The sequence below is a fragment of the Caretta caretta genome, chromosome 1 (genome assembly GCF_965140235.1).
Source record: "Caretta caretta isolate rCarCar2 chromosome 1, rCarCar1.hap1, whole genome shotgun sequence".
In the NCBI taxonomy this organism is placed as follows: Eukaryota; Metazoa; Chordata; order Testudines; family Cheloniidae; genus Caretta; species Caretta caretta.
In genome coordinates this window covers 32,100,651-32,124,076 of record NC_134206.1, presented here as the reverse complement: position 1 = coordinate 32,124,076, position 23,426 = coordinate 32,100,651, and the positions used below count along the sequence as shown (strand labels likewise).

The window sequence follows — 23,426 nt, the reverse complement described above, 5'->3', positions numbered from 1 at the left end:
TCCAGTTTGGAGTAAACACACAGACACTAACTGAAGTGAAAGCGAACTTCAAAAATATTTTTAGAGTAAAGTTAGATTCAGATACGTATCAAAAAATTCACATGGATATCCAGATCTTCTGGGTATCCAGCTTCAAACTGAATGAAGATACTCTGAAGTAGAGCCTCATCAGGTGTAAACCAGCCAACTAGCTGAACTGAGGATTTGGCCCCCCCTTGTAAAACTCAGTGCACCCTTGTCTTGGTTCAGTGAGCAATACAAGTGCATACGTAGCTGTCGTTGCAGCATTTCAGTATGTAGACTTCTATTCCCAGACAAAACTGGCAAGGTTAGAGAAAATGTAAAGAAGTTACCTGAACTTTTTTTGAACCTCAAACATTTTGATAAAGGTTAAGGTAGTTTCTACTTGATCCAAACCAATTTACACTTTCCTGATACTATATTTGCAGTGATACAGAGAATACCAGGCACTTTATTCTATAGGTATAATTATGTATGTATACATGCATATATGTATGTTTCAAAATATAATTATAAAGAAGAATACACACACATACACATATATATAAATTTTTGTTTTGCTTTAAAAGACTGTACTGGATTCCTATGATTTTCCCATTTTATATTATGTGTTACTTATGGCTCTTTTCAGCTTTCACTCTTTAAAACTTCAAAAACTTAAAATGCCAGATGTTACAGTCACAGATTGCTGAATACCACCAACATACTCATAACAACTCTCAATATTTGTACTTCTGCTCTAATTTTAATGCTATTGAAGATGCTTTATCCTTCTGCATTTCTCTAAATCCTATTGCAAACACAATTAAATTTAAGTGTTATCATTTATTTCACTGCAGGCTTGTCTTATTAATAGCCACTTCTGGACCAGATGTGATGGAGTAATCACCTCAGAAGGTGCATTCTCAGTTTATAATAAGCAGTTGACAATCACCATTTGGAAAATACAACGTAGAGAAGTACTGGGACATTTAGTTCTTTTCAATGCTTTTTATATATATATCTGGGTGGAACAAGTTTGCAGATGATCTATACAACATAGAAAGCAAGAAAGAAAGAAAAGAGTAATTTGGAAGATGCGTGAGAGAGGGCCAAGACTGACCTTGTATCCCATTACATCAGATTCATTTGCTAGAGGTCTAACTGGCTCCCATCCCAGAGACACATGAGAGCCATCTTGCATCCACATAATATTGGTTGGTGCCTGGCTGGGAGCTGAGCAAAAAGAAGAATAAAATGACACCATGCACTTAAACATACTTCTGCTTTTTTAAACTTTGGTGAGCATTTTAATCTTTTATTACATTTACGGTTGGCTGCATTCACAGATTCCTTCTCTAGCTGGAGTCTAATAAGGTGGTTTTCGCTCCAGGAGTGTCATTTTAATAGCTATGGTATAGAGCTTATTAACCTGAATCCTTTTATCTCTCTTCTGTCAAAAATGCTTAGCCTTGTTTTCCAGGAAGATAACATTTGTCTATTCTGAATGCAAATTTTGTCATGTCACTTTAAAATTCAGATATAAGCATAGAAGCATAGCCATGAATCAAAACTATATACCAGCTCTGCTTATTCTATACCCCAGCTAAAGAGAAATCCAGAGCGGGTAAGACTTTTTTCCACACACAGAAAAGAATCCAGGTCACTTACGGGATTTCTTAGTGGCTGCACGGACTGTGCTACTCGGTGGTCCATATCCCGCAGCATTGTACGCCCTCACTGTTAGGTGATATAATGTGTTTCCTTCTAATCCTGTCAAAATGATGGATGACTCATTTCCTTCAGTTTTGACTTTTTCTGCCGCTTCTTCCTGCTCCATATCTTTCCAGTAACCAACCTGCCAATGAGTGACCATTTGGAGGATTAATCTAGGCATTAGTGAAACTTCCTTTTTATTTGTTATTGCTTGCTTTTTTGGAAGCCACTCCTGTCATCAAATTAACAGGTCCTTTTAAACACGTGGGAATTCTAACCTCAGCTCACACATGAGTGGTGCTTGTCACACCTCTCCAGATGTCTACCGTCAGCATATCACATTATTACTCACAGCATCATTGAAATGCAACGCATCACATTCTGCCAGCATGAGATGTTGTGACTAGCTAGACACAACAGCAGAGAATAAGTGCTGACAGAATAAGAACTTAAAAGAATTCAAGGAGAACTCACCTCTCATAGGTTTCAGAGTAACAGCCGTGTTAGTCTGTATTCGCAAAAAGAAAAGGAGTAATTGTGGCACCTTAGAGACTAACCAATTTATTTGAGCATAAGCTTTCGTGAGCTACAGCATCCGACGAAGTGAGCTGTAGCTCACGAAAGCTTATGCTCAAATAAATTGGTTAGTCTCTAAGGTGCCACAAGTACTCCTTTTCTTTTCACCTCTCATAGGTCATCAAAAACATTTACCATACAACCTGGGAAAGCTTTACTGAATCATTTGAAGAAATGGCACAATGGCCATGCATAATGCCCAGCCACAAGATCTGTGTCAATGTAATGAATAAGAGATGACAGAACACCTAAGAAAATCTTGTAGTGGGTTAATCTTATAGAAATAGCATTGCTGTGGGAGGGAAAGGAGAGAAGGGGATTCAGTTTTAATTACTCAGATAGCAGCAGGTTTCTGTCAAATGTAATTTAGAAAGCATGCCTCTGCCACTCCTTTCCACACACAAAAGCTAAAGCTACCTTTGGTGGATCCAAGTCCATGACTGTCGATAGCTGCACTGAGCTTGTCATATTCTCTAAAAGATTATACTACTCATAAACATTCTGAATATCGCCTTCCCTTCAGACTCAGGTATCTAATATTTATCAGACATCATAATAAAAAAGAAACCCTTTTTCCTATAGGTCTATCAATGGCATCCAACTCAGACAGCCGTGAGATTACATCATTCTCCAGGATTCAGGTGTCCCCTCAACAGAAGCTATTACTAAACAACTATTTGAATGGTTTATATTTAGCAGACCACTATTCATGCATCATACCGCTATCTCTGCATCATTCCTCTATCCATTGCATTTATTCCACCTTTTTACCTTTCCCTAAGGTTAGTTGTTTCAGAATAAGTTACTCATATTTCTCTAGACAAGATTTCCTCTGAGAAAAGGTCAGGGGATAATACTGTGCTCTTGGGAAAGTGTCCAAGATAATAGCAAACCAAAGAAATCCAGAGGTTCATAGGAAACATAAAACATAAAGTACAAGCCCACAGAGCAACCCTAGCTGTAGTGACCAGTGGTTGGTATAATGGACCTGAGTCACCAGTGAACTACTCCAATTTTATCCTGGAGTAATACCACTGACAACCATTGGAGAAAGGCAATGGTTAATCAGGTCCAGTGTGCCATGGAAGAATCAATCAGTCATGAGACAGTTGTCCACTCCATGGGCCTGAATTTCCACAATGCTTTGCCCCTTGTGCAATCATTTACATTATGTACTTAATCATATTACAGTATCACATATTGATTGAGGCCACACTGTGTTAGGCACTGTACACTGTAGAGATGGTCCTCGCATTGAAGAACTTACTTTCTAAACAGGCAAGGACTGACAAAATATGGGAGGAGAAACAAACTCAGTAAGGAAAAGTGAGTTGTCCAAGGTCACAGGTCCATGACAGAGCTGGGAGTAGAACCCAGTGGTGACATTCTGGCCTCACTGAAGTCCATGCCAAAGCTCCCATTGATTTCAGTAGGGCCAGGATTTCATATCAGGTCTCTAGAGTCCTGTTCTAGTGCTATGTCCACTAGACCGTGCTGCTTCTCAAGTGACTATAAAGATAAATTTACTCTGAAATTCTGATTTTGCAGCATTTTACACCCTCTTTACACATATGAAGACTGAAGGCTGTGGGGAATCAGGCCTGATGTTTGCATGGTGACTAACAGAAACAACCACATGTTATAGATTAGCTATTTGCTAGGGAGTTTCTACCACATTACACATGAGTAGGTACGATGGATGAGTGAATTTTGAAACCACAGGAACATAGTAGCAATCAACCCTTTTGAGGTTCATATTCTCTTAGGAACTGACTTTCTGCCAATGTCTATCAGGTGTTGTCAGTGGCATTCTCAAGCTAGGTTCATGTTCCTACATCAGGAAGAGCAAACACCATACAGGGGATAGGCATGGGTGGCGTGTAATGGAGGCTGGAGGAGGCTAAGCCTCCCCAAATCTCTGCTAATGCTCCCCACCATGGCCTCAGGGCTAGGCCATGGCAAAGCTCAAAGATCCACCTGGGCGGTCAGGGCTCGGGCAGACATGCCAGGGCTCAGGGCGGCTCGGGCAGGCTGTGGGGAGCTTGGGGCTCCTCTGGCCCTGGCAGGCGAGTGTGGGGTGGGGGACAGAGTGTGGGGGGCTCAGGTGGAAGAGGCAGGGCCTCGGGCAGAAGGGCGGGGCAGAGCCTAGCCTTCCTGAACTGGGGGGTTCACATGATGCCCATGCCCATTTCCTCTGGACAACTAATTTCAAAAATGGCCTCCATACTACTTGACTTCTTCCAGGGCGGCAGACTGCCTGCAACTCTGCCTTTTTGCTTCTTTGAAGATAGTAGGCACATGGCCCTTCAGTTAAACACAAGCACAGAGTAGGAAGAGAACACACACCCTGCCAATTCTGCTGCACCACAAAGCACAGGCAGGAAACCTAAAGAAAAACGCAGATACTGCATAAAACCACACAGCAAAAGTCTGAACTGTGGCTACATAATTAATGACTGCATTCTGGTTTCAAATGCAAAGTCCCTGAAACAAATTATTCCCTGTTTTAAAATCCCCTTATTATGTCTTCTGGGTAGTTTACACTTGGATCTTAAAATATGGCTATGACTTTCTCTTTGTCTTTTCATACTCCCAGCCATCCATACCTTTTGTAATTGAGAAGAACAACTAGTTTTACCAAAAGGAAACTCAAATGGATTGCTGACAAAGGTCAGTGCCTGTGGAGCTTGTGTTGATCTGAACCCAGAAGATGTCACTGCAGACAATTAAAAAGTGTTGGATATAGTTGCAAATTGTGAGAGGAGCTGTTTTTATTAGTTACTTAAGCTACTCGAGTTCTTGTTGATGCTGACAATCCCACTTCCACTGATTACTTTTACAAACTTGTTTTTTTTTTTTCCTGCTAGGGTAAGTATGTATTTTCCTATAAAATTAACCATAGCCCCCAACATTTTTGTAATGACTCCTTATCTTTTGAGTCAGCAGTATTATCAATGGCTTGTATTCACTGTGGATCAATCAGTAATTCTGACTGGTCAGTTTTTCTCCTTGAAACGTTAACTCTTGCACTCTAAACGTACATTTTTTTTGTTATGTTTCAGTTCTCCTTCTTTTGCAATAGATAATTCTTTAGTTAATCTTATATCATCCTTCTCTAAAATTGTTACCTATACTAGTATATCATCTACATACACTTGAGTGGCATCTATATTTTTAAAAGGATTTTGTACTGCTCTATGAAAAACCTCTGGAGTTGAACATAATACAAAAGGTAATCTTTTAAAACAATAATGTCCAAAATGTGTGTTAAACGTACATAGCAATAGACTGTCTTGCTCCAATTATATTTGCCAAAATCCATCTGAAGCATCTAAAGAAGAAAAGTGATTTGCTCCTGACATGTATCCATATATTTCTTCCCTGGTCGGCACATTAAAATGTTCCCTTTTAACATAAGAGAGACAAGATAGGTGGGGTAATATCTTTTATTGGACCAACTTCTGTTGGTGAGAAAGACAAGCTTTCAAGCTCACACAGAACTCTTCTTCAGGTCTGGAAAATGTAGTCAGACTGTCACAACTAAATACAAGAACAACAAGGAGTCCAGTGGCACCTTAAAGACTAACAGATTTATTTAGGCATAAGCTTTCGTGGGTAAAAACCCCACTTCTTCAGATGCATGGATTGAAAATTACGAATACAGGCATAAATATATATTGGCACACGAAGATAAGGGAGTAACCTTACATGTGGATAACCAATGTTGAAGGCCAATATAGTCAGGGTGGAGGTTGTCCACTCCCAATAATTTATGAGGAGGTGTCAATACCAATAGAGGGAAAATTTCTTTTGTAGTGAGCCAGCCACTCCCAAGTCCCTATTCAATCCCAAATTGATGGTGTTAAGTTTGCAAATGAATTGTAGCTCTCCAGTTTCTCTTTGAAGTCTGTTCTTGAAGTTTTTTTGTTGAAGAATGGCTACTTTTAAATCTGTTATTGAGTGTCCAGGGAGATTGAAGTGTTCTCCTACTGGCTTTTGTGTGTTACCATTCCAGATGTCTGATTTGTGTCCATTTATCCTTTTACGTAGAGACCGTTTGGTTTGGCCAACAGACATGGCAGAGGGGCATTGCTGGCACATGATGGCATATATGGTAACATACAAAAGCCAGTAGGAGAACACATCAGTTTTGTATGTTCAATTTTGTATGTTACCATTCCGGATGTCTGATGTCTCACGGACCTTGGGAGGCAGGCCAATCCTCACTTACAGACAGCCGCCCAACCCGAAGCAAATACTCACCAGCAACTACACACCACACCACAGAAACACTAACCCAGGAACAATCACTGTAACAAACCCTGTTGCTTTCTCTGTCCCCATATCTACTCTAGCGGCACCATTGTAGGACCTAACCACATCAGCCGCACCATCAGGGGCTCATTCACCTGCACATCTACTCGTGATATATGCCATCATGTGCCAGCAATGCCCCTCTGCCATGACGCTGGCCAAACCAGACAGTCTCTATGTAAAAGGATAAATGGGCACAAATCAGACGACAGGAATGGTAACACACAAAAGCCAGCAGGAGAACACTTCAATCTCCCTGGACACTCAATAACAGATTTAGAAGTAGCCATTCTTCAACAAAGAACTTCAAAAACAGACTTCAAAGAGACACTGCAGAGCTACAATTAATTTGCAAACTTAACACCATCAATTTGGCCTTGAATAGAGACTGGGATTGGCTGGCTCACTGCAAAAGCAATTTTCCCTCTTTTGGTATTGACACCTCACATCCATCCTGACTGAATTGGCCTTCAACATTGGTTCTCCACTAGTAAGATAACTCCCTTCTCTTCATGTGCCAATATATATTTATGCCTGTAACTGTAATTTTTACTTCATGCATCTGAAGAAGTGGGCTTTCTACCCACGAAAGCTTATGCCCAAATAAATCTGTTAGTGTTTAAGGTGCCACTGGACTCCTTGTTGTTTTTGTGGACACAGCCTAACACGCCTACCCCTCTGATACTTGAAACTAAATGCAAGATGGAACAGATTGCTTAGCGTAAGTAATTAAAACATACTTCAAGGGACCATTGAAGGTGATGTGGCCCATTAACACCCTTCCAGTCATAGGGGGGAAAGGAAGGGAGGAGAAAAAAGGCAGTTTAGAGTGGAAGAATTGTTAGTGGGTTATGAATTGTCTTAATAAGCCATAAATCCTGTGTCTCTATTTAGTCTGTGATTTTTTAGTTTCTAGCAAAGTTATGAATTTAAACTTTCAGATTCATCTTTTGAAGGTGTTGTGTAGATTTCCTGTTTGCTGTTTTGTTGCTAGGAATGGCATGCTCAGTATATGAGCTCTCCACGCTGAGGAATGTTAAAGCTTCCTGGAGCTTTGAAAGGGGAGGGATGCATGCCTGCAAGGCAGCTGAGTCCATAACAGTGAGCAGAGTGGTCACGGAGGGCATTGTGGGATACTGGGGAAGGCCAGTTATGGTGACATAATGAACAGCAGGACCTACACTGACACTTTGTTGCTTTAACTTTGCCACAAAAAGCTCTATGCCTCTCGTCAAGGTGGTTTCATTTTGTCAGCAAAACAGGAGAGTTTTGCCACAAAAAGTAGCACTGTAGGTGTCCATCTCCACGGTTTTGTTGGCAAAACCTGCCTTGTGCTGACAAAACTGTGTTATGTTGACAAGGCCTTAGATTTAGCGCTAAACATGTTTCGAAACCAAAAATAAGAAATACCTTGTCCCTCAACTACTACAAATCTGATGTCTTCTAAAGTTTGTTTAACAATGATCTGTAATTCAGAAATACCCATAACAGGATTTTTTTCATCGCTATAAAATTGTAAATTAATATGTATTTGTTCCCTTACTACAGGTTTTACTTTTAGACATTTTATAATTTTTTTCTGAAATTAGCTTGTGAACCTGAATCTATTGCATAAGACATAGAATAGAATTTTTTTACTTTAGAATAGAATTTGTTGTTTTATCTGGAACTTTTATGTGGTCTCAGAGTGCCCTCCTCAAATTGTATTTACTATGGTTGGCTGCTGATGTGTTTGAATTAGGATTCCACATGGAACAAGAGGTTTTCCACAAAGGAATAGTGCAAGTTTTGAAGGTGAAAGGCAAAGGAATATTGTTTTTCCAACCTCTGATGGAAATACACATCACACACCTAGGCACGTCCCAAATTTCCCTAAAACATATTGTGCACTAAATATTGCATGATTATGATGAGACAGCCAGGTAGATGCAATTTTTCTTTCAGATGGTGTAAAAAATTTGGTATACATGAGGTACATTTCAGGGCACAGAAGAACACCATTGGCAGATGCTGTTCTTTGACAGGACAAAGAGGAATGGAAAACTTGTCTTATGAAAGGAGACTCAAGGAGCTTGGCTTGTTTAGCCTAACTAAAAGAAGGTTGAGGGGAGATATGATTGCTCTCTATTAGTATATCAGAGGGATAAATACCAGAGAGGGAGAGGAATTATTTAAGCTCAGTACCAATGTGGACACAAGAACAAATGGATATAAACTGGCCACCAGGAAGTTTAGACTTGAAATTAGACGAAGGTTTCTAACCATCAGAGGAGTGAAGTTTTGGAATAGCCTTCCAAGGGAAGCAGTGGGGGCAAAAGATCTATCTGGCTTTAAGATTAAACTCAATAAGTTTATGGAGGAGATGGTATGATGGGATAACATGGTTTTGGTATTTAAATATTCATGGTAAATAGGCCCAATGGCCTGTGATGGGATATTAGATGGGGTGGGATCTGAGTTACCCAGGAAAGAATTTTCTGTAGTATCTGGCTGGTGAATCTTGCCCATATGCTCAGGGTTTAGCTGATCGCCATATTTGGGGTCGGGAAGGAATTTTCCTCCAGGGCAGATTGGAAGAGGCCCTGGAGGTTTTTCGCCTTCCTCTGTAGCATGGAGCACGGGTCACTTGCCAGAGGATTCTCTGCTCCTTGAAGTCTTTAAACCATGATTTGAGGACTTCAATAGCTCAGACATAGATGAGAGGTTTTTCGCAGGAGTGGTGGGTGAAATTCTGTGGCCTGCTTTGTGCAGGAGGTCGGACTAGATGATCATAATGGTCCCTTCTGACCTAAATATCTATGAATCTATGAATAGTCATTATGTTCAATAACCCTATCTGAAAATGGTACTCCATATTCTCTGAATTTACTGTTTGGCAAAGTGATCTTTGAACTAGGTCTAATCTGAGCCTCAAGCTATTAACTCTTGGGGGAATTTCAATGACATTGACACAACAGCTCTGTGATCTTGTCTGCGATTTAAATCTCAGCCCTTAGCTTTTCAGAGATGAAAAGGCAGAAAAAAAATCAACACCAAAGCCCTTATTCCTGCCAACTGATTAGGTTTTCAATTTTTTCCCCATTAGTGATGGGTGGAAAGCAACTAATGCCTGAGGCCAACAGGTAATTTTCTCTTTGTTATGGATTCTAAAAACAGGTGTTAGCCACACACCCTATGGAAAGGAAAACAACCTCTGCACTAACTCTTCTTGTTGGGTCTGGCTACATATCTGTTTTTCACTTCTGCCGCAGGTTTTTCCTAAGTCCCCACAAAAATATTAAATCAGTCTGTCTGGTAAACAGCTGCTGTCAGGCAAACTTCGATGCACATTTGTTTATGTCTTCTATTATTTGAACTATTTTGTGGAAGCTTACAAACTGGCTTTATTTATCAACGCATTGTTGGCATATTTTTAGCAAGGTCAGAGGCTGCTAACAAATCTGCACTGAAGCCAGAAATAATGTGTGCTTTGGAAGATATAAATGAGCACAACAAGCTTCGCATAAAACTTGTGTGACAACTGTTAGTGCTGCCTTTCAGGGATGACAATGTGAAACTGAACAAGTTACTTTGCCTTTCATTGCTTCCCAATACAAAGTGCAAAGGGGGATGGAGTTGAAACTGGGTCATTGCTGATTTGTCCATCTCTAGTAACTATTCTGTCACTTTCATTGACATGAGACCAAACATTCAAAAGGTAAAACATCTAGTTAATAATGCTGTTGCTAAACAGACAGGAAATGTGAAGACCAAAGAGGTTGTATTGACCACAGGCAGAATACAAATTGAGGCATGAGAATGTAGCATCTTGCTGTTATTTTGATGCTTTCAAGTCATTTTGCTCACGGTTCAATAGCATTTGAACACAAGGGCAGCATTTTACCTGTGGGCTGCAGTTATTCTAAATCAGCAATTACTTGTAACTAGAACATTTAGCAAACTCGCCTTTTACGAAGTAGCTGAATTTTCAGGCAGTTTTTGTTTGCTGTTCATGGATTCAGCCAGCACCATGTCACAATGTGTCATGGACAATAATACTTTAAAAATCTTTTGTGAATTAAATTAGTTCTTAGGGGATGTGAAGGGAAATAGACCATGGGAGAGGGCAGGCATTTTACAAGCTATTTTTGACCTTGTTGCCAATGATTCTCAATCCAAGACCCTTTCCCGTTGCACTTCTGGGACTTCCTGATAAAAATTTGCCAGTCACATTGGGTGAGCTATGTGGGTTTTTTTACAAGCCTAAATGGAGATTAGAGTCAATGACCTATGCTAGTCCTCCAAACCATTAGCCCCTTGCCATTTAAATCTCTCCACTTCAAATGAGTCAATAATACTATCTTTGGATCTCATTCCCTCTTGCTTGGCCTTCTGGGGATGCGAGGGAGTAAGTCTTATTCTCCTACTTGACAGAATACGGGCTGCTCAGCTGAAAACTCCGCTGGAGGCTGGTGGGGTGAGGAAGAGATGGAGCTATTCATTGAAATGCCCCTTTGTCTGCAGGAAAGTTTTGAACAGGGGTTGGGTGTGGCATAGCGGTGGCAGAGCCTTCCGAAAAGTGTGTGTGTGGGGTGGGCCCCTCTGTGGCCCCTTCTACCCAACGCCTCACCCCCTACCAAGCCAAAAGCCAGAGCATTGCAAGCCAGAAGCCATGGACCCTCCACCTGCCCGGGGAGAGGGGCCCCAGGGTGGGGACATGGGCTGAGGTTTGCTCTGGACCCCTCCCCCACCCTGGGCAAGTGGAGGGTCCATGCTGCAATGCCCCATGCTGTCTTGGCTCCCTAGCTGGGCTCCATCTGCTGGCCTGATTGCGGGGGGGCAGGGCCTTCAAGGGGAAGAGGAGGGGAAGGGGCAGGCCTGTGACCAAAAATGGATGCCCCCCCCAGTTCTGGCACTGTTGGTGTGGGAGGAACATTGAATCCCCTTGCTGTTGACTCATAAAGAAGAGTAAGATGCACCCAGTAAAAGGAAACAGAAACTTACTCCCGTGCCCACCAGGGAAAGGAGGAGTAGGGAAAAAAATGTACTTCCATGATTTCTACACTCATGACTTGAAATCCAATGGGAATTAGGTGTCTAACTCCCTGAGGTTCATTTGAAAACCCCAGACTATCAGTTTAAACTAGATGCACAGCACAAGCAGACGGTAGTAATAAACACCAATGCTAATAATAATCACCAACCTCATTTCTGCAAGTGAGCTAACACAGGACTTGAAGCAGGTAATATTTATTATTTAGACTGCACTCCAGATGTCCTAAGGACATTCCAACCACAGAGGAAGACAATCCTGGTCTGAAGAAAGCCCAGTGAACTACCTACTTGAAACCATCTCAAACAAATTAACATGTTCACTGCTATATGAAGCAGCATTATATGACAGACCAACAAAAAAGGAAGATGATTTCAAAGCTATATTCTTCTAGAAAGAGTTGTCATCATGAGTGAAAACACTTTCATTTGGGAAATAAAAGTCTAATTATTTCATTCAAAACAGAATAAATGTGGAAAGGCTGAGATAAACCTCAACATGTTGAGAATCAATGGGATAAGGGCAGGGAAAATAGTAGCCATAATTTATTTAGACATCACATTTTTCTGAAAGGGTGTTACACAAAGCCTCGTTTTTGAGGTTAAAAGGCAGGGTGTAGTGAGCAAGCTATTCAGAGGATAAAAAACTATCTTGGAGACTGAAGACAAAGATTACTAGTGAGTGGAAAGACTTCAGAATGGAGAGAGGTACATTTGCAGTGCCACTACAATCTGTACTAGGCATAATTTTGTTCTCTTTATATAGCAGTTAGCTGTAATAAATGGAACACCGTATGTTACCAACTTTTCCGGATAGTAGCAAGTCATGTGCACAGGGAAAGGGGCACGTTCAACACAAGGAAGGAGTGTGACTAAAATATAACAAGCCAGGACTGATAAGTGGTTTGCAGAATTCAGTGTGGAGAATTACATGGTAAATGAAACACAGGATAATAATAAAAAAAGATCTGGGCTGATAGATCAGGGTCATTGACTGGTATGACTACAATAGACAGATCCACAAACATATTTGGGAATGCAAATAAATAGAAAAGATACACTTACTGCAGTGAGGAGTAGAAGGGGACCACAGAAACACAAAAATGCAAAAGGGAGCAGAGAAGCCAACATACCAGCCTTCTCCATTCCTACCCAGTAGCCACAACGAGGACATAACCACTGCATGGTTAGGATGAGGCTGGGTCAATGGGGACAGGGCTGCTTGCTTCCCTCCAAAACTGGTGGTGTTTCCAGCTGAAAATCCAGCTAAGGTTAAAGCTGCTGGTAGCATCATTAACATCTGTTCTGCACTTTCACTCCTCCAGGGAGGAAAAAAAATATACTGGACAAGCATGATGAGGTTAGCTGATGTCATCATGATTCCTGAGTAAGCTGTGATGCTGGTGGTGAGAATGGACAGAAGAATGGATAGGCAATCCCCTCGGTCTGGCTGAAACTTCCTTTTACTGCACAACCCCAGGATCTCCGGGGTTTGGAGGATATAACCCCCTTTCACTCTCCTCCCAGAAGGAGAGAAGAGCTCTCACAGGAAATCTCACTGGCTCCATTACCAGAGTTTACTCTTCTCCGTTTCTCTCTCTGACTTTTACTGCGTGAGATGGTACAATATGGCCTTAAGCTCTTTGGCATGATCTTTAAAAGCAGTAATACAGGCAAAGCCAATATATTTGTGTATATTGGATTGGACTATGACACTAGTCCAGATATGATATTTCTTCATATTTAATTGGATGCAATTAGAATCCTCTTTCATTATTGTCCTAAAACTGATTTCTCCGGTTTGGACTTTGTTTGGTTCAGGACGAAATGCAATATCTGAGCATCTGGATTATGACTTTCAGGAACTTCACTCCAGTGAATAACAGTATAAAAGAGGGACTGGGAAAGGTGGAAACAGACATGTTTTTAACTACGGGAATATGAGAACAAAGAACTCTTTAAAAATGGTTCCTCTGAATTGTGTACTTATTGCCTGGACCAACACCCACTGAAGTCAAAGGGGCTTAAGCATGCGTGGTTAAGCATAAGCTTAAGTGGCAGCAATACAACATGGCAGACCCTGATGCAGTTGTAACTCACGCACCTCCTGGATCGTGGTGTTCTGTCCCATCTAGTGGCACTGAGACCACTTAGAGATTAATGAGTTTGCTCTACAGCCTTACCGAAAGGGCATATGGCTTTTAGCTCATGCAGTAGAGGCTCATGCATTTAGCTCCAGAGGTCCCAGCGGCAAGGTCTGAGGGATGTGCTGGCCGCCACTTCCCGCAGCCCCCATTGGCCTGGAACGGCGAACCGCGGCCAGTGGGAACTGTGATTGGCCGAACCTGCAGATGCTGCAGGTAAACAAACCGTCCCGGCCTGCCAGCAGTTTTCTGTGATGGGCCCTATGCCAAATATTGCCAATCCCTGACGTAGAGCTTCTCTTCCTTGTGGTGACTGAACAGGTTTCTCCGCCTTATGGTACCTATCCCAGCAATTTTCTGTCCAGCAGATGTCCTCCAAGCCATCACCAACAGCAATAATCTCTAAGAAAGCACACTAAAAAAGACAGTGATTGTGTCTTCTATGTTTGCTCAAGGAGTGCAATGCATAGGGATGTCTCTCAGTAAATAACTATTTTGAACAGGTTGCTTAGACCTGAAAATTGTCCACACTTAAACTTCTGTAGCCAGGGAAGTCATCACACTAGCTGACTTGCAGTTCTTTCAACTCTTTGGGACCATCTAGGGTATGTCTACACTGTAACACCCTTCCCCACCCAAGCCAGCCAGTCTCAGAGCCTGGGTTAACTGACTCTGGCTTGTGCTACACAGTTAAAAATAGCAGTAGAGACATTCCCTCTTGGGCTGAAGGGTAGGCCCTGAGACCCTCCCCTCTTTCAGGGTACCAGACCCAGGGCCCCAGCCTGAGCAGGAATGTTTATACTGCTATTTTTAGCCACTTGTGCAAATAAAATCCATTTCTTATCGGTAGGGGGGTGGAGGCACGAGACATCCTCATGTGACCCTCCATGTGACTCCTCCCTACCCCACCCCCCAGCCCGGAGCACCAGGTTCCCCCAGTCCCTCCCCATGATCTCCCCACCCCCTTCCCATGATACATCCCACGCTACCTGGGGGCTGTGATGAGCTGCCAAAATCTTAACAACCGGTTCCCTATAAAAAGTTCTGATTTAAGGGATGTGCCCCAGTATGTATTTTTTGTACCAACAGGGTTACCAGACATCTGTATTTTCCCGGGAGGAATTTTTAAAATTTAAAAATTCCTCCTGGACGGCGATTTAAGAACCAAAAAGCCTGACCTGTCCGGGAAAATACGGATGTATGTTAACCCTGCCTAAAGTTCTTTTTGAAAAATGGGCCTGAACTAGAAATGAGCTCCGTTTCACATGTGTGGATCCCCGCCACTCCCTGGGGGTGTGCTACTGTGACCAGATGTCCCAATTTTATAGGGACAGTCCCGATTTTGGGGTCTTTTTCTTATATAGGCTCCTATTACTCCCCACCCCCTGTCCTGATTTTTCACATTTGCTGTCTGGTCACCCTAGGGTGTGCACATGTGTGGTTCCTAGCTGCTCCCTGGCCCCCTCATTGAAGCAGGTGTGCAGGGTTACTGCCCTGGGAATTGCAGGGCACCAGTGGACGTGGGGCCAGCTGCAGACAGGGGCGTGGGCAGGGCTAGCTGGAGGCAGGGGCTCCAGGGCTGGCTGCGGGCAGGGCAGGGGTGCAGAGCTGGCTGGAGACAGGAGGGTGCAGGGTTGGCTGGAGGCAAGGGGGTGCAGGGCTGGCTGGAGACAGGGGCTGGCTGCGGGCAGGGCAGGGGGTGCAGTAGGGGCTGGTGCGGGCAGGGCAGGGAGTGCGGCAGGGGCTGGTGCGGGCAGGGCAGGGGGTGCGGGGGTGGCTGGAGATGGGCTGACTGCAGGCAGGTGGTGTGGCAGAGGCTGGCTGTGGGCAGGGGGTGTGGCAGGGGCTGGCCGCGGGCAGGAGGTGCGAGGGTGGCTGGAAACGGGCTGGGTGCGGGCAGGGCAGGGGGTGCAGCAGGGGCTGGTGCGGGCAGGCAGGGGGTGGCTGTAGACAGGGCAGGGGGTGCGGCAGGGGCTGGCTGCGGGCAGGGGGTGGGTATTCATGGGGAGAGCAGCAGGACACAACCCAGGCCCAGCAGAGGGGACCCACCAGGCAGCAGCGGGAGCCCCAGGGCCAGGGGTCGGGGGAGCAGCAGCAGCAACAGGGCTCGTGCCCAGGGCCAGGCGGCAGCCCACATGGCTCCCGCAGCGCAGCGCCCCTGGTGGCCGGAGGAGGAATTACATCACTTCCCGGCCAGAGCCCATCAAAGCCTCAGGGCCCCCTGCAGGGAAGCGGGTTAACACCCGGTTCTAAAATCTGCTTCAAAATTTAACAACTGGTTCGTGCGAACCGGTGCAAACCGGCTGCAGCTCACCACTGCCTGGGGGGACTCTGTCCTCCTCCTCCTGCTGCACCAGAGACTTCGGAACCGCAGCAGGGAAAGGAGCAGAATGTGGGGCGGCTGGGAAGCCCCATGCCAGCAGCTCCTCCGGCCTGGGTCTACTGCTCCCAGCCCCACCCCCTGCCCTTCCACGCAGCTGCGTCCCCTCCGTCTGTCCCCGGAGGACAGGTCTGGGGCAGTACAGCCACCGGAGGAGCTGCTGCTGTTCTACTCAGGGCTCTCCCGCGAACCGCAGCGGGGAAAGGAGCAGAACCCACAGCCCCGCCCCCTGCCCTTCCACGCAGCTGCGTCTCCGTCCTCTGTCTGTGTACCACAGCAGCAGCCCGCTGAAGGACAGGCCTGGGGGGCGGGGCTCTACAACTCCCAGCCCCGCCCCCCAGATCTGTCCTCTGGCGGGGCTGCCGCTGTACAGATGGAGGAGACACAGCTCCATGGAAGGGCAGGGGGAGGGGCTGGGGGCAGTACAGCTGCACCAGAGGAGCTTCAGGTGTGGGGCTGCTGGCTGCTCCCGTGTCTTTCCAGTATGCCATACTGGCTATCAATATGTTGCTGTACAGTGTACCCGACTGTACCGCCGTACTTGCACTGCTGTTTTTAGCCCAACAGCTTGAGCCCCATGAGCCCAAGTCAGTTGACCTGGGCCCTTAGACTCGCTGCTACAGAAGGGGTTTTTTTCAGTGTCGATGTACCCTTAGGGACCCTATAAGAGCTTGCAATGGACTGTTTAAAAGCATGAACAAGCAATAAAGGCTATTCCAGTACCCCAGCTGTGTTTTCTATAGCCCTTGTTTTCCTACAGATAGTCATATATTATGAGCATAACGTCTACTGAAGTTTCACCATTCCAAACTTTAGCAAAATGCAATGTTAGCAACAATAACAATGCTTTTTATTATGTTATTCTGTATTCATACCTCAAATCCCTGTGGTCTTCCTAGATTTTCTTTAATATGTTTCCACGCAACCAGAATCTCTGATACAGACAAACCTGTAGCCTTGACATCAGTAGGAGCTGCACTGGGTTCTGTGTTAAGAAAAAATGAAATAATAAACCTCTACTGTAACAACTTGTATCTATCAAAAGCACTACAACTGAAAGTGTCATATACTTCCTTTATTGTACCTTATTACCCAGAATAAAGTATTGTGACTGTTGTGTGTATGAGAAACTGAACAAAATAAAAAGATTATCTCTATTATATTTCTTTATTTGTGTCATGTTCCATCAATATCTTATTACAGATGGACCCAGCAAGGTACACAATGAAGAACCCCTTTTCCATGGCTGATTTCTCTTCAGTAACCTTTAATTCTTATCTTCAAGATTATTTTTCCTCCTAAGCCTTCACCAACAGATCTGCAGGATGGCAGAAGTAAATAGAGCACTCTTTCTCTGTCCTTTTCTCTGCCTTTGCATCAGTTGAAAATGAAAGCTACATAGGGTGCTCAGATGACCTGACTCTTGAGTTAAACCAGCGGCTGAAAAACACCCAGAGATGTAGTGAAATGTAAAGCAAATGCACTTTTTAGGAGAATGTTAGTACTTCAGGTTGCTGGCATATGTAAACACATTTTTAAACATGGGATACACATCTTCCTATGGAGAAGGAAAGGAACTTTTTTGATTTCTGATTCTAGCTAGCTTTGCTTTTAACAGATTTTAAATTGCATAAAATTGGGGTTAAGGAAAACCTTTAAAAACCACCCAAGTTGGTCAGCAATAAGAAAAGTAAAATCAGGGATAAAAATAGGAAAATACACATTGAAAGCTGTAGGGAGAGCTACAGAGACAATATATGCCAGGGATGGCCAAACTGCGGCTCGTGAGCCACATGCGGCTCTTTTACAGTTAAAGTGTGGCTCTTGGAGCCCCCACACACCCACAGACTCCACCTACCAGACTGTTTGGTGGAGCTCAGGGCTTCTGCCCTGTGGCAGGGTGGTGGGGCTTCGCCCAGCAAGGAGAGGGATCTTGGGGTTTCAGCCCCAGGGGAGGCTCCTGCTGGGGCTTGGGGCTTCAGTGGGAGCAGAGCTGAAGTCCTGAGCCCTGGCAGGCGTGCCCTGTGAGGCTAAGCCCTGAGACCCCCTTGACCCTGCAGGGCAGTAGCCCCTAGCCCCATCACCCTGCCACAGGGCTGAAGCGCTGAACCCTGCAGGCGCGCCTCAGCTCTCAAACTTCTGCAGATTGTCCTATGCATCTTGGAGGGTCGGTATGTTTGGCCATCCGTGATATATGCCATAGATTTGTATGGTCATCTTGATTTACAGAGTGTATTGTGATTGCAGAGGGTTTACAAAAACCCCTATGTATCACTTAGGTTGGACCTTTACTAGATCTTAGAGCTTTAGCACCTGGGGCAATTTTCATTCCCTGTGAAATTAAAAAAATCTTACTGCAACATGTTTAGATGAGAATATAGAACTCAGTGAGAATGCTTTACCTTAGAGCACAAGCACACAGTAGCTAATCACCACCCTCCAGGGTCTGTTTGTTTGTTGAGAAAAAAAATGGATTCAGATTAATCTGGAATAACAAGGCCTGTAATTTGTTTCTTGGCCTAACATACCTCATTACATTTTGTAATGTGTCAGTCTGATCATTTGGAGGCCCTGGCTTTTACATTATAAAGAGCTTTTTAAAAGATGCGTTTTAGGGCTTGTTTAACATGATTACAGAAAAAAAGTGTCTTTTTGGCACAGCCTGTGTTAAAATTATACATTTTGGTAATTGATCAAATTGCCATAGTAAGGAGTTTAATATAAATCTTTATATAGTAACTGTTCCATCCTGCTTCCCCCCCCCCCCCAATTTTGTATTACATTATGTGCTCTGGCACTGCTGACCTATATCTTCTCCCTGACATTTCTTTTGGGGATTTTTCCTTTCCTTTTGCTCAGTTTTTTGTTTGGTTTGGTTTGCTTTTTTGTTTTTTAAAAGCTGTGTCTAAAGAAAGTGAGAACTTCTGACTATTCAAAATCATGCACATTAATAATGGTGCATTATTGCTAAGTATAAAATATAGATTGCTCTTTTGATGTAGTAAATGAAAAGAAATAATGTTTACACGGCATAAGCAGTATGATCTTCTGGACTCTAAAAGTTTGCTATAAAGAAATATATTCTGCATGATATTTTTTGTTCAATAGGTGCACTCTTTTCTATTTTATGCACTACTAAGATTTGTGCTGCAAAAGCCATTTTATAGTTTTTATGTTATTGAAGCAATTGTGTTGTTGTTAGGGAAGACTACAGTGCGAGAAATAATTTGTTATGTATACAAAATGTTGGGTGGCAGCTTTTAACACTTTCTAAAAATGGAGAAATAATTTCTCTTTCATAGCATTCGCTAGAGAAGGTTTATGCATTGCTCACAATAGAAACAAAGGGCTTAATATACATACATAATTGTTTTCAGTATATGAAGTAGAAATATATATATATGTATGAGGTAAATGCATTTCTCACATGTCAGGCAATTATTCACTTCAATTTAATTGATATTAGACTCCAGGAATGTAAATGTTCAGTAAAAGGACAGAAATGATATTTTTAGAAGTAAGGTACATTATGACTGTCTGAAAGTTTATGGAGATGAAACGGCAATTTTTACTGATTCAGATGGGATGAGGACCATATAATTTGCAATAATATAAAATAATCCATGGCTCAGTATAATGTCATGATTTATATTGTATGTCTAGCATTGATGATAAGTTTGGCAGGTTCATTAGGTTTTTCCATAATTGCTGTCGATGTTATGATCATATTCTTTCATTAATATCTTCTTATTAATTATGTTACATTTACTGATATCTTCCTGGGGTCACACTGATGAAAAAAGGCCAGCATCCTTAACAAACCCTTTAACATTCCTTGATTAAATGTAACAAAAAATAGTAAGACCTTTAAAATCCCTGTGCAATATCCCAAATACATTGCTTTTCATTTGCAAGACCAGAGTTAGAGTAACATTAGTATCCTGCAACAGTTGATGACATTAACACCTACCCAGACTGGGGAACTGCATTCACTGCATTGCGTTAGGTTTCAAAAAGGAAATCCTGAATTCTAATTTGTCAGAAAACAGGAGCTGATTCTCAGGTTCCATAGCATTAGTAGGTGTTTATTTGCAACTGTAAACTGGCCACCATTCCACAGAGTGTTTCCCCACAAAGATTTCAATGTTAGCTAATTTTATGGAAACAGGTTCTAAAAACAAAAATAAATGCAGGCCCAACTCAGGCAAGACCAATCTTTTAAACCCATTGTGGAACAAAGTGGCCTCAACCAAGTCTCCTTGTTTAGCCACTTCCAGTACTAATCTCTGTTCCCTTTCCATATTACTGCCAGAAAGGAGTTTTTACAGAAGTTCCTGATGTAAAATCTGAGCTCTTTAGCCAGGAGCCCTTCCTCATTACCCCCAGTTCTTTCCACATATTTGAGCAAGAGACTTCATCCAACAGTGAATTTCCTTGGCCAAGATCATCCCCTTCTGTGACAAAGACCTCAGAGGAAGGAAATCTCCAAGCGGATTCCCTGGAAAAGATCTCTCCCTCATCATCCTGTCAGGGAGAGAAAGGTGTAGTATTTGGTCACCTTGCAGAAAAGACCACTGGGGACATCCCCAAACCTCACACATCCAGGGATCTGTATTGATCCCCAGGACATCTGTAGAAGGTCAGCATCATCTGTGTAGAAGTCCTCTCCCTCTCTCTGCCCTTGCACTGTTGCCCATACCTCCCATGCAATGAAACTCCACTGGAGTTGTGCTACCAGGGCCATTCTTTAGATATGGGTCCCTCTGGAATCCTAAGGGAGATGTCATTTCTCTGTAGAAAAGAAAATATAGGGCAGGGATATACTATATATCTTTTTTTTTCTTAATTGATTTCTACAGGGCCAGAGGTGGGACGATTTGCAGTCCCTTGGACCTGTCCCCCCAGCCAACCTAGTCTTCTCTCAAGTCTATTCAATCTACACTCCCTTTCCCAGTGCAGACTCTCTACAGGATCCAGAATGGGGGGATGCAAGTGGTGCCACAGAGATGGCTCATCCCCTCTTTTGGAGGAAGGTCGGAGATATATGCATGGAGCGTCGCCATTCATGAATAGGACTAGGAGGCCTGATCTAATCCCTTGTGCGTCAGTGATCAGATAGGCCCTTTGCAGTCTATCCAATACTGTTTGAGTCTATAAACCTACCCTGGTCCTAATCTGGCATCTGAAACAGTGATTGTTTTTCCAGTTCATCTTTAAGCTTTGGTTCTGCCACTGCATAAAAATGTTTTGTGCTCTCAGAAGATTAGTTGAGTGTCCAAACAATAGTTCAGAAAAAAGTATGCTCTCTGCAATTATAACCCTGTTATTTCCTTCTCCTGACTCCATCACAGAATACCAGTGTTTTGATAATTTACTGAATGTTATGCTGCAAAAGAAGCAACCTTTTGCTTCTGAAGATATTAATTAACTTGCAAATGTTTCTCTTGCACTGGTAGAATACAAAATGGACAGGCTGATTGACAAAAAAATCAAGTTCTGATAGATTAAAAGTTTACAGCAGCATTATCAGGTTCATTAATATAAATAATACATTTGTAATAAGTGACATAACAGCTGGAATTCTCCAAATAATATGGGGGCTGTGCCTATAATATTGATTACACATATGACTTCCCAACGGTGCATTAATCAAAGGAGTGTTTAGTAAACTCCTTAGCATAAGGATTATCATTTCCTTATTTAAAAATTCTGTGAAGACACCTGTAGTTGAACTTTTACAGGCTCTAATCCAGATAAATCAGCTGGCGAAGGTAGGGAATTATCCATTATATTTTACCACTAAGATGCCAATTTATTAATTTTCAGGTTCACATAAATCCCATGGAGCTCAGCTTTAGCTATGAACTGATCCTCAGAACTGCACCTCATGAACATAAAGTTTTAATGTGAGCCATAGTGGCCATACTTAAAAGTACGTAATTTCATATTCTTTCTCTTAAATTAGAAGAAAAATGCTTTGGCTTATTTTCTAATGAAGGCTGAGAATGAAAAACAAGGAGTGTTTGAGCTAACCAGAAAATCTTTCAGCCTTTGTTGTCTCAGTATACATCTCACATTATATATTTTGCTGTCTTCTTTAAATGCTTTATTTTCAGTCCATAAACAGATCAAGTAGTAAAACTCTGAGAGCCCTGAAATGTGCCATCTGCCCACTTCTTCCCCCCAAAATAATTATGGAATTAGGTTCTCCACCTAGCTGAATGAAAAGGAGGACTTGTGGCACCTTAGAGACTAACCAATTTATTTGAGCATAAGCTTTCGTGACCTACAGCTCACTTCATCGGATGCATACTGTGGAAAATACAGAAGATGTTTTTATACACACAGACCATGAAAAAATGGGTGTTTATCACTACAAAAGGTTTTCTCTCCCCCCACCCCACTCTCCTGCTGGTAATAGCTTATCTAAAGTGATCACTCTCCTTACAATGTGTATGATAATCAAGGTGGGCCATTTCCAGCACAGATCCGATTTGTGCTGGAAATGGCCCACCTTGATTATCATACACGAAAGCTTATGCTCAAATAAATTGGTTAGTCTCTAAGGTGCCACAAGTATTCCTTTTCTTTTTGCGAATACAGACTAACACGGCTGTTACTCTGACACCTAGCTGAATGAGTCAGTACAAAGTTATATGGAAAACTTCTTTGTACAGTCAGTTTTCATTCTATGTTATTTGCATTACACTAATGACTAGAAGCCCCACTCAGGGATTGACGCTCCACAGTGCTAGCTGGTCTATAACAATATGGTAAAAAAATCATCATTTCTAATAGCTGCCCAGTGGAGTTCATGGCTTGGGAAGAGCTGGATTCCTCATTTCTTTGGAAGTCTAAAGCAGCATTTATTATATTACTGTGTGAAATTATAAAACTTTCTTTCTTTCTTTCTTTCTTTCTTTCTTTCTTTCTTTCTGAAATAAGATAACTTATATGCTTGAGGGCTTGAGTGAGACTTAATGGGTACACATGGGCAAAGATTCCAAAAGTGCCTGAGTAATTTTCAGAAGTGACTTAAGTGCTTAGGGCCAGATTTACAGAAGTATTATTTAGGTGCCTAAGATGCAGATAGGTGTCTAGTGGGATTTTCAAAAGCGGCTAAGTGAGATAGGTACCTAACTACCATTAACTTTGATTGAAAGGGGAGGGGCTGTTCTAGATTTGATTTGACAAATAGGCAAGAACTGGTTGAGAATTTGAAAGTGGAAGGCCGCTTAGGTGAAAGTGATCATGAAATGGTAGAG

General features: G+C 42.7%; 1 protein-coding gene across 5 annotated transcripts in view; it reads right to left on the bottom strand.

The window, feature by feature from the left end:
- CNTN5 (contactin 5) overlaps positions 1 to 23,426 on the bottom strand; it is a 982,104-nt gene that overhangs the window by 10,526 nt on the left and 948,152 nt on the right. For all 5 annotated transcript variants that reach the window (XM_048843558.2, XM_075126897.1, XM_048843549.2 and 2 more), the window contains 3 exons: positions 17,037 to 17,146; positions 1,672 to 1,858; positions 1,124 to 1,236 (listed from right to left, as the gene is read on the bottom strand). In XM_048843558.2, coding sequence (XP_048699515.2) covers positions 1,124 to 1,236; positions 1,672 to 1,858; positions 17,037 to 17,146 — 410 coding nt within the window. The remainder of the gene's footprint in view (positions 1 to 1,123; positions 1,237 to 1,671; positions 1,859 to 17,036; positions 17,147 to 23,426) is intronic.